A 12,700-nucleotide genomic window follows, 5' to 3' on the forward strand; every position below is an offset into this window, starting at 1 on the left:
TTTTTTTCAACTCAAATTTTAATAAAATTTTATCACATCAACCTACACATATTTGACACAAACATTTGACATTTTGAGTTAACGAATGTCAAATACTAACATTGTGACATCACTAAAAAGTAACTCATTTGCCTCTAACCTCACATAATGGTGGATTTAGTAAAACTAATAGCTGAAATATCTGAAATATCAACGGGTATTGATTTGTACACAATCTTTTTTTGGTCATACACAACCAAATTAATATTTTGAACCATTTTACCCTTCACACTCATACACCACCATTTTACCCATACATGATGAAGAGGGTAAAATGATCCAAAATATTAATTTGGTTGTGTATGGCTAAAAGTAGGTTGTGTACGAATCACGCAGAGTATCAAATTATCAAGCCCCACTATTAATTTATTTACTATTTACTATTCAATTTATTTTTTATTTTTATAACAGACGTCTGACTATACACATCAATGAATTCGAATCAAACACAACAAGCGTATACGCAACGAAAAATGAGCCAATTTCATGAAGAAGAAGAACACTTCGAAGTCCTGACAGAAAACGGCCAGAAAACTGGTTTAACTAAACGCAGGTCATATTCCAGACTTCTCTTTTTCAACTTATTTTATTCCAAAATACAACTAATGATTCTAATTCTAATTTAATTATTATTACGTTATATTTCAATTAATATCGACATTCACAACTACTGAATTTCTTATGTGGTCTCACTTTGAGTTTGACTAGATTATGCATCAGTATGTAAGCTGATATGTTTTTTAATTATTTTATTGAAAATAAAAAATTATTGAATGTGAAGGACACTATGCTTAATCTCATTTCTACTATGTAGACTTTTGCTATAACTGATAGGGTTTATAAAATTGTTAGGATTTGAAGTAGCACAATGGTAGTACTTATTATGATTATGTGTTTATTTTTATTTAAATATTCATACACAAAGTAAATCAGATTTAGATAATTGGATACACAATCACATAAAGAAAAGTAATAGATATAAATGTAATATTATTTAGTTATCATAGATAATAGATATAGATATAAGCATTCTGATTTCAGAGCAATAATATAATAATCATGATGAAATCGTATGTCTAGACGCCCCTTAAAAGTTAAACACACCCTGTTTGTATTGAGCTTGTTCAAAATCTGTCTGATATGATGACACACTGCACATGTGTGTTATGACTTGCTGTAGTGTTAATAGGAAGTCTGTTTAACTTATATTTGTATTACGTTCGAAGTAGAAAAAAGTTATATTGTAAGTGTCTGGTATGTTATTTCAGCAAATTTGAAAACGTTATTTGCAAAGATTATAAAGCTGCTAGTTTGTATGTACAGGGGAGTGGTACACAGAGATGGCGATTACCATAGAGCTGTTCATGTGTGGATTTATGCTGAAAGTACGAACCAACTTCTTCTTCAAAAACGGGCTGATCGCAAAGATTCATGGCCTGGATTATGGGATATTTCTAGTGCTGGTCATATATCTGCTGGGGACTCATCCCTTATTACAGCCAAGTAAATTTAGAACTAATTGTCAATTTTTTAGTTCTTTAACAGTTAACGATATGGTCTTCTAAGTTATGGTTTCAATTTCCTCTCAATTGCTTATCAATGGTTAACTCGGTATGTTTTTATTTCAAACGGGTCAAACAGGCCATTAGTTGTCAGTAGTGTACATGTTATGCCTAAAAACTCCTAAGTAACTTTTCAGAAAAGATTAGATGATTATTGGTCCGCATACATCTGAGTAAAAATACTTGCCCTCTCCAGGTAACATGAACAAGGAATACCACCACCGTATTAGATGATTAGTAGAATGATTTACTGCTGCTCTTATACACCTAGGGTAACTTTCGACCCATAACCTCTTTAGCCTGTTTTACCCATTTAAGTACTTGACAAGTTAGAGGGAAATGTAACCCAAATCAACCCATTTTAGGGAAATGGGCTGAAGTATCTGCCACTAGTTGACGATGGTTATGTTGAAGGTTCATCTAGCCTAATATAAGTTGATGTATGTTTGTAGGAGGGAGCTACAAGAAGAGCTTGGTCTGACACTACCCGAAGATGCCTTCGAGTTATTATTTGTGTTCCTGCAGCAGAGGTATATTTTTTTTTCATGCAGTGTAAAAATATTATAAGTATATATAATTTTTTCAACGCTAGTGCATTCTTGAATTTTTTACATTTACTTTTATTTTTTGTTATGGTAGTGTATACAAATTTAAAAGTTGTATCCGATTCTCTGAGTAAAAGCATAAAGAATAAAGAATCAGAACTTTCACCTTTCTTATCTTTACATAGTGAAAACTGATCATCTTTCACTCGTCAAATGTGTATTATGATGAGTCCATACTTGTTTTGACATTTTACATTTTAAAATTGTTATTCACTATTCAATATATTGTTGTGTGAGTAATTAGTATATAATTTTATTTATCTTTATTTTGTATTAATTTTATATAACCTGTACTAGTTTGGCGAACTTTTGTTCATTTCTGCTTGTATTTGCTCTTTGTCAAATGTTTTATAATGCTCTGAGTTTGATTTATGAAGTGCTATCTCTGTATTTTCTATCTCCGTATTTGCATTTGATTGCAGTGTCACAAATAATGGCACCTTCATTAATAATGAATTCGATGATGTTTATCTGGTCACGACGGTAGCCCCAATTCCTTTGGAGGCCTTTACCCTTCAGGTGATGGATAATTTGATCATTGTTTATTTTGGCAATATATACCAAAACTATGGTAATAATGGAGTTCATGGGGCCGGTTCACAATCTACAAAACAATATGTCCACTTTACACATGGCAAGTTTGGTAAATTGGGCGACACTTAAAAGGGGTCATATTACTTGGCCAGAAATGGTTGGGTAATTTCCGCCCAATGGGACTATTTCCAATTTTTGATAACTTAACACATTGTCAAATATGGTTACAGAAACATTATTTTTGCAATTGTATCCAAGTAGACGATATTGAAATCTTAAAATGTGCTATTTTTTCTTAACTAGGAATCAGAAGTTTCAACTGTTAAATACATATCCCTTGAGGAGTATAAACAGGCACTCACTAAAGGTGATCCTCAGTATGTTCCATCCAACGTAGATGGGAAATATGGTCAACTCTTTGACATTATAAATAGAAGGTATGTCATTTTTAAGCATTTGTATGTTTTCAGTTTAAAGAATATGTTGTTGCTCATATATGGCAACTGTTTGTGGCTATAAAGGAAAACAGTATATTTGTCTCTGTAAAGTCTGAATTTATGGAGTTTTTATTTAGTTCAAACTTTTGCAGGTATCAAAATAATGTCGAAGCACGGAGTTTGGATCTTCAAAAGAAGCTCAACCGTTATGCTCCTGTTTCACTTACTGCAGAGGTTGTATTCTTCTTCATGTACTTTATCGTCATTCTTCTGTGTATTGTTTGCAGGTCAAAACATGAGGGGTGGGTTAGAGTAACCCACAAACATTTTTCGTTTCTTTTACAAATAATCAATGTCTGATATTTATAAGATTAAAATAGTTACATCATTATGGCGATAATAGTATTTCGAAAATAAAGTGAAATAGTGTGTGATATGCATTTTTGAAAACATTTCAATGGATTTTTGACCGGTGGGACCACTCAAACCTGCTGATCCCATCTTCGTATTAACATCCTTTTTTGTAAGTTATTTTCATTTGACTTATTAGAGGCAACATATGGCCCAAATCGACCCATTTACCCATATACGTGTCGCAATCGCCACGTCTACTAAAGGACCAAAAACTTGGAGTATAATCAAAATTTTATCTGACACAGTTGACTGGTCTGACCGAAGAGGACAAGAAAGCTCTAGTTTTACTCATTCAAGCTGCAAGAATGATGGATGATATTTTCCATCAGCAGGTTTGTCTCGATTCATTTGAGAGGCTACCCATTTTGTCTTTATCTTGTTTCCATTGCTGGGTATCATTTCAATTCGATATAATGTTCTTATTTTATATTGTTGAGCCAGGTTTGGTGCAGCAATACGTCTTTAAGGGAATGGTTAAAGGGGCGTGCTGAGATATCCGAGTTTGATAAATTAAAATGGAATTATTATTCAATTAACAAATCTCCTTGGTAAGACCATGCTCTGTAAGTGCTATCTAAGATTGCTCCCATGGGAGCTTGGCATAACATCTTTGATAGCAATCGTATATTATTAGTTTTAAAACTAGTCATCTACTTCACAATTATTTCAAACTGATGTTTATACAAGCTAATGCATAAGCTTATACTTTATTGAATCTTGTTTATCACAAACCTGTCCATCAGGGTCCTGAAAAAGATGCTAAAAGATTGCTAGGATAATAATAAAACATTGTCACAATTTACAATCAAATAGAAAATTTAATACGAAGTGTTTCTTTTTTGAAATTATATGCTGGTTAATGCTGGAAAAGAATTGATTGATTGCGTCTGTAAGTTAGAGTTATCTGCTCTGATAGGTCTTGCCTTGATGAAAATGAAGCTTTTTTGACGACTGCTGATTCTGCTGTTAAATTACTTCCTGAAGCAACAAAACCAATCTCGGGGTGGAAAGGTCTTGAATATAAGGCCACGTTTCCCTTGCAGAAACCACCTGGTGCCAATTTCTACCCTCCAGATATGGATAAAACGGTATAGGATTTGCAATGTTCAATTCTTTGAAAGTTTTGTCTCTTATTTCAATCATGTCCATATTAAAGCAAATATTCTAGCTTGTTGAGTACATGTGGAAAAATGGGTGGGTCAACACTTGTGGGGGGTTGGAACACATATCTCTCTTAACTTATTGTATCATGTTATTTATAAACATCCTATCCTACTATAAGATTTAACAATAACAATAGTTCAAAGTATGGATTTCCTATCCATTTGACCGTTTCCTATTAAGATAGGATTTTGTCTGACCCAATGTTCATAAAGATTAAAATTTAACACAAGTTGACTCATTCATAAGATTAAAACTTTGTCTGACCCAATGTCAGGAATTTGAATTGTGGACAAAAGGGATTTCAGGTGATCAAAAACAAGATCCAACTGGATTTTTCAGTGTTATTAGAAGACATATCGACTCTCATTCGAATAATTTAGCGAGTTCTGACAGTAATCTCTATAGCATTCCTTATTCTCAAGAATATTATGTTTTTCTCACAAAAGCTTCTGAATTATTGCACAAGGCAGCTGATTTGACAAGTTCGCCCAGGTAAAGGTTCTATTAAATGTTGTAGGGCCCATTTATCGAAAAGGTACCTTATTTTGATGGGGTCCACATTATTATAGCCTAAAGAGACTGTTACAAAGCAAGGCTGATGCTTTCCTTTCAAATGATTATTATGACTCAGATATAGCTTGGTTGGAGTTGGTTAGTACTTCCATCATTCTTATATATCTCTTTCTTTATTACATTTTTTCTTTCTAACAATAAATAGAATGTTTGTTCTATTTATTGCATCTCTAAAATGTTTGTTAAATTACAACAATAGGTGACTAAAAAACAAATAGCATACATATAATATTGCATCTCTAAAATGTTTGTTCTAGGGTAGGGAAGGAAGTGATGTTAATAATCTATTACAATATTAACTTTATCATACATTTTGGGCCGTGGAAATAGAACTTATTGAGAATTAAAAAATTAAAAATATCACAATGAAAAATGCAATTAATTGTAGAAACTTCTTTTAATTGTTAACTTTTTACTGCTCAAATTTAGAAGGACTGTGATGATTATTATATTAAAATAATTAGCTGTGTAAACTAGTAAGTGTTTTTTTATATGTATGCTTAAAGCCTTTAAATGGTGTGTGCCTTTTATGTTTCTAAGGACTCTAAGGTGGATGTTACCATTGGCCCATACGAGACTTATGAAGATGTACTATTTGGATACAAGGTATTAAATTTGTTAGATTATTATATATATTTTTGTTTAAGCACCAACTCTTAGTGTTGATTTCAGTTTGGATTATGAGCTGTTGTAATTTACTTATATATCAGTAACTCGTAACTCAGTATATTGTAATGGTCTATACCAACTCAGGCCACATTTGAGGCATTTATTGGAGTTCGGGATGATAAAGCAACTGCTCAAGTTAAACTATTTGGGGATCATTTGCAGGTGCAATTTTATATTATTTTAACTTGCTTTCAATTCCATCGACTGTATTTTAATATATTTTACTACTCGAACTATTTAGATTTTGGAGCAAAATCTTCCAATGGACAACATTTATAAATCATCCGAAGTAATATCTGCACCTATTCGTGTTGTGCAGCTTGTTTATAATTCAGGGGTGGGTCATAACTATATCCTTATCTGATTTTGGCGTTATATTATTTTTTAGAAGATGATGTTTAATGTATTAATGTTAGTGCAGGACGTGAAGGGTCCTCAAACCGTTGCATTTAATCTTCCAAATGATGAACGGATACTCAAAGAGCGTGGTTCTTCAATGGTGATGCTGAAGAATGTTTCTGAAGCGAAGTAAGGAAAATAAACCATAATCTTAGCATACAATTAAATAATATATTCACTATGGATTAGAATTCCCTAGAGGTGACAATATCAACCCATATACATATGGATGGGTCAATTTGGGTTGCCACTATCTTAAATGAGCCAAATAAAAAAGTTTAGCTGAATGGGAATGGGTCAAACAAAAAGTCACTCAAAGTCTAAATCTAAAGCATACAACCTCTTGGATCATTTCATCTAGACGTTTAGACTTTTGTAACAGTGTTGTACTTGCAATCATTATTGACACATTAAATATTAAATTTATCAATATATTTGAACAGCATGTGAAGTCAACCCATACAAAAAATGATGCATTTCAACCCTAACCCTTAATCGATTGAAATGTCCCGTTCTTATTGATTAAAAACGTTCCATATTAATTGATTTCGTTGCGAGGTTTTGACCTCTATATGAGACGTTTTTCAAAGACTGCATTCATTTTAAAACAAACCATAACCTTTATTTCATCAATAAAGGTTTAAAAAGCTTTACGTAGATTATCAAATAATGATAATCTAAAATATCCTGTTTACACACGACCATTACATAATGGTTTACAATACAAATATGTTACAACAAAATAAGTTTCTTGAATGCAGTTTTTACACAATATCATACAAGCATGGACTCCAAATCTCGTCCTTATTTAAGTATGCGACAGCGGAAGCTCTTAATAATCACCTGAGAATAAACATGCTTAAAACGTCAACAAAAATGTTGGTGAGTTATAGGTTTAACCTATATATATCAAATCATAATAATAGACCACAAGATTTCATATTTCAATACACATCCCATACATAGAGATAAAAATCATTCATATGGTGAACACCTGGTAACCGACATTAACAAGATGCATATATAAGAATATCCCCATCATTCCGGGACACCCTTCGGATATGATATAAATTTCGAAGTACTAAAGCATCCGGTACTTTGGATGGGGTTTGTTAGGCCCAATAGATCTATCTTTAGGATTCGCGTCAATTAGGGTGTCTGTTCCCTAATTCTTAGATTACCAGACTTAATAAAAAGGGGCATATTCGATTTCGATAATTCAACCATAGAATGTAGTTTCACGTACTTGTGTCTATTTTGTAAATCATTTATAAAACCTGCATGTATTCTCATCCCAAAAATATTAGATTTTAAAAGTGGGACTATAACTCACTTTCACAGATTTTTACTTCATCGAGAAGTAAGACTTGGCCACTGCTGATTCACGAACCTATAACAATATATACATATATATTAAAGTATGTTCAAAATATATTTACAACACTTTTAATATATTTTGATGTTTTAAGTTTATTAAGTCAGCTGTCCTCGTTAGTAACCTACAACTAGTTGTCCACAGTTAGATGTACAGAAATAAATCGATAAATATTATCTTGAATCAATCCACGACCCAGTGTATACGTATCTCAGTATTGATCACAACTCAAACTATATATATTTTGGAATCAACCTCAACCCTGTATAGCTAACTCCAACATTCACATATAGAGTGTCTATGGTTGTTCCGAAATATATATAGATGTGTCGACATGATAGGTCGAAACATTGTATACGTGTCTATGGTATCTCAAGATTACATAATATACAATACAAGTTGATTAAGTTATGGTTGGAATAGATTTGTTACCAATTTTCACGTAGCTAAAATGAGAAAAATTATCCAATCTTGTTTTACCCATAACTTTTTCATTTTAAATCCGTTTTGAGTGAATCAAATTGCTATGGTTTCATATTGAACTCTATTTTATGAATCTAAACAGAAAAAGTATAGGTTTATAGTCGGAAAAATAAGTTACAAGTCGTTTTTGTAAAGGTAGTCATTTCAGTCGAAAGAACGACGTCTAGATGACCATTTTAGAAAACATACTTCCACTTTGAGTTTAACCATAATTTTTGGATATAGTTTCATGTTCATAATAAAAATCATTTTCTCAGAATAACAACTTTTAAATCAAAGTTTATCATAGTTTTTAATTAACTAACCCAAAACAGCCCGCGGTGTTACTACGGCGGCGTAAATCCGGTTTTACGGTGTTTTTCGTGTTTCCAGGTTTTAAATCATTAAGTTAGCATATCATATAGATATAGAACATGTGTGTAGTTAATTTTAAAAGTCAAGTTAGAAGGATTAACTTTTGTTTGCGAACAAGTTTAGAATTAACTAAACTATGTTCTAGTGATTACGAGTTTAAACCTTCGAATAAGATAGTTTTATATATATGAATCGAATGATGTTATGAACATCATTACTACCTCAAGTTTAGTAGGTAAACCTACTGGAAGTGACAAGAAATGATCTAGCTTCAAAGGATCTTGGATGGCTTGAAAGTTCTTGAAGTAGGATCATGACACAAAAACAAGTTCAAGTAAGATTTTTACTCGAATTAAGATAGTTTATAGTTATAGAAATTGAATCAAAGTTTGAATATGAATATTACCTTGAATAAGAAAGATAACCTACTGTATATAACAAAGGTTTCTTGATCTTAGATGATTACTTGGAATGGATTAGAAAGCTTGGAAGTAAATTAATAAACTTGAAGGGATTTTTGAAGTGTTCTTGAAGTGTTCTTCCTATGATGATTATAGCTTGATTCTTGAAGTGATTTTTGATGAAGATGATGATTAACTACTGGAAAAATACGTTCATAATAGTGTGTGTGTGTTGAGAGAGAATTAGAAAGAGAATTGGAAGTGAAATGGAGTGAATGATGAGTGGTAATTGGTGAGTGGTGAGTGGGGTTAAAAGGAGTTCTAGTTAGTTGACTAGCTCATGGTAGAAGTTAAAATTGATTAGTCATACATGACATAATCAAGAGTGGAATCCCATGCTAGTTCCTATTGGTATATACCCATAGTAAGTACGTTTTGAAGCTGTGTATAATACGGGTAAGAATACGACTAGAATTCTTGATGAAAGAAAAGAATGGGAAAGTAACTGTAACCATTTTCGTTAAGTATGAGTGTTTTGATATATGTCTTGAAGTCTTCCAAAAGTATTTTAATACATCTAAATACACTACATGTATATACATTTTAACTGAGTCGTTAAGTCATCGTTAGTCGTTACATGTAAGTGTTGTTTTGAAACCTTTAAGTTAACGATCTCAATTAATGTTGTTAACCCATTGTTTATTATATCTAATGAGATGTTAAATTATTATATTATCATGATATTATGATATATTAATATATCTTAATATGATATATATACATTTAAATGTCGTTACAACGATAATCGTTACATATATGTCTCGTTTCGAAATCCTTAAGTTAGTAGTCTTGTTTATATGTATATAACTCATTGTTAATATACTTATGGAGATACTTACTTATCATAATCTTATGTTAACCATATGTATATCCATATATATATCGTCATGTCGTTTTTACAAGTTTTAACGTTCGTGAATCGCCGGTCAACTTGGGTGGTCAATTGTCTATATGAAACATATTTCAATTAATCAAGTCTTAACAAGTTTGATTGCTTAACATGTTGGAAACATTTAATCATGTAAATATCAATCTCAATTAATATATATAAACATGGAAAAGTTCGGGTCACTACATCGATCTTGCCATAGCTATTGTTATATTTTTTCCAAGGTGTTGAGAACCAAGTTGAAAATGATTTGATAGGTTCAAGCTTATTCTTCAGCCAATAGCTGATGTATGCATCATAAAGGAACAAAGGGAACTAGTTGACTTTGACTCTTTCTTCACTCACACAATTTGCCATGAGTGCTGTCATGGGATTGGACCACATACCATTACACTTCCAAATGGTCAAAAGTCAACTGTGAGATTGGTCAGTTGCTTTATTACTGTATTATTATATTACCATATTAAATTAATGCGTTTTGTTTGTAATAATCATAATCACTTTATGTCTGCTATTGTATGACAAAACAGGAGCTACAAGAACTCTATTCGGCTTTGGAAGAAGCTAAAGCTGACATTGTTGGTCTCTGGGCCCTAAAATTTCTTATCGATAAGGTCAGCGTTTTGATACACTATCTAATATTTTTGGGCATACCTTTAAATGATGCAGAAAATGATGGTCCTGGCAAAATTTTGTTAGAATGCAACATTGAACTTTGAACATAGTTGTTAGGTTCGTATGATACAACAAATGTATTATAGGGTGTGCGTTATGATATAAGATACATTTGTTTTTGTGCCAATGGATTTAACTGACCAAATTACTCATAAATTTAAGCATTATTTACCTATGGATGGCGATAATTTATTCTCTGTATTACTTCATGGTTTTGAGGACAAACGGCCATTCTTTTGATGATGTCTTTAATTTTGACCATCCTTTTTGGGTTGACCAGGGTTCGCTTCCAAATAGCCTGGTCAAGTCCATGTATGTTTCTTATCTTGCAGGTTGCTTCCGTTCAGTACGGTTCGGGCTAGAGGAAGCTCATGGGTAATTTGTCTAGCCATATATTGTTTTTTTGTTATTTTTTGAACGGGTTTGCTTAGTGGCGACTTTTGAGTTTTGACCCATTTTTATACAAATGGGTCAATTTGGGTAATATTTCACACACTTTTTTTGAGACAAATAATCGCACACAGTACACAACCACCACAAATATATACACTTTGAAGCGGTCAAGTTAAAAGGTTTAACTTAAGAGGAAACAAGTTAATGTGTTCAAGCTGATGGACAAACGGGTTGAAAGTCATATGAGTACAACATAAAACCTTCTAAATCATTTTTAATATCAGGTTCAAGATATCAAGTTATTATTGTGAGAAAATAGTTCCTTAATCATTTTTTAACATATCAATCAACTGTAAATTTGAGAAAGCGACGAAAACTAGTGTTTGCGGGTCAGCCTCACCCACTGATTTTGATCCGTACAAAACTTCGCATGTTTGGACCTATTTCCTATCCCCACCCATTTTTGCCATCCCTAGTTTCTCTTTTTCTCAATTTTTATTTTGTTGTTCTTGATACATCAGAAAAGGACAGGCAGTACAGTTTAACTGGTTATTCGAGAAAGGGGCATTTGTTTTACATCCTGATGACACATTCTCTGTTGACTTCGATAAGGTATACCTATCCAAATCTCTTTTTTATTTATATTTTATTTTTTGTTATTAACGTTTTCATTTGTTTTAATAGATCGAAGATGCAGTGGAGAGCTTAAGCAGGGTTATCCTAACAACACAAGCTAAAGGAGACAAAGATGCAGCAAGACAACTTCTTGCTGAATATTGTGTGATGGCAAACCCTTTGAAAATTGCTTTGGAAAAGCTGGAGTCTGTTCAGGTAAATTACAAAATTGTTGTCCTTAAGGTGTCAATTTTTACCCGTTAACCTGAAATGAGTTGATTTTGTTTTAGATCTTATCAAATTAGGAAATTTACATAAACTCGAAACGAGTCAAACAGGTTAAAATTTGTGTGTATTAATGGCATATAGTAGTATATATTCTTAAGATCATAATTCCCCCGAGTTTCACACTTTGACCCTCATTACGAATTTTGCTTATTTGCAGGTTCCGGTGGATATAGCACCTGAGTTTCCAGTTGTGAAAAAATTGCTTCAGGAAAAGTAATATATTTCTCTTCTCTCCCTTTATTTTGCATTATTGGCATTCATCACATACAATGCAGATAGTTTTCGTGACTACTGTCGCTCGAATCCACATAGCCCAGAGAAATTAAAGGATTGAATGTTCACAAAATAATATCTTTGGACTCGTTCCTTTGTGTTCATTGTTCTATTCAACCATTGCGTGTTTGTGAAATTTTTCTTCACAAAATATATACTTGATGAATGAGCTGAATTTGCAAACATTACTATGAATATTTCGTTTTAGCATTTTATATATAACTAATATATACTAGTATTATTTATTATGTATAAACATTGATACCAAAACTGGTGTACAAGAAGATTGTGATACAATCTTATTTTTCTGTGTTGTTGCACATCAACCTCAATGTCCAGAGAAGTTTATCTTCGATGTAATGCAATACTTATAGCATCTCGTTGAGGGCTTGCAAACATGTATGTTTCTCAACTAGTCAACATGAAAGTAACTCATCAACTACTAATAGATTATGAGTGTAGGTATCAGTGTAAGATTAGGATATGACTGTAAGTATC

The 12,700-nt window shown here is 32.3% G+C and overlaps 1 protein-coding gene across 1 annotated transcript; it reads left to right on the top strand.

Moving 5' to 3' along the window:
* The first annotated feature begins 470 nt into the window (after positions 1-470).
* On the top strand, positions 471-12,471 carry LOC139855055 (nudix hydrolase 3-like). Its single transcript, XM_071844313.1, has 21 exons — positions 471-592; positions 1,363-1,542; positions 2,054-2,131; positions 2,629-2,725; positions 3,044-3,177; positions 3,330-3,411; positions 3,837-3,923; positions 4,033-4,139; positions 4,508-4,679; positions 5,030-5,247; positions 5,325-5,406; positions 5,869-5,934; positions 6,082-6,159; positions 6,239-6,334; positions 6,419-6,525; positions 10,216-10,384; positions 10,489-10,572; positions 10,914-11,008; positions 11,548-11,638; positions 11,711-11,857; positions 12,087-12,471. The coding sequence occupies exons 1-21, from the start codon at positions 471-473 to the stop codon at positions 12,144-12,146; spliced, it is 2,352 nt and encodes a 783-aa protein (XP_071700414.1). The 3' UTR covers positions 12,147-12,471.
* The last annotated feature ends 229 nt before the right edge of the window (positions 12,472-12,700 follow it).

Source organism: Rutidosis leptorrhynchoides, chromosome 6 (assembly GCF_046630445.1).
Source record: "Rutidosis leptorrhynchoides isolate AG116_Rl617_1_P2 chromosome 6, CSIRO_AGI_Rlap_v1, whole genome shotgun sequence".
NCBI lineage: Eukaryota > Viridiplantae > Streptophyta > Magnoliopsida > Asterales > Asteraceae > Rutidosis > Rutidosis leptorrhynchoides.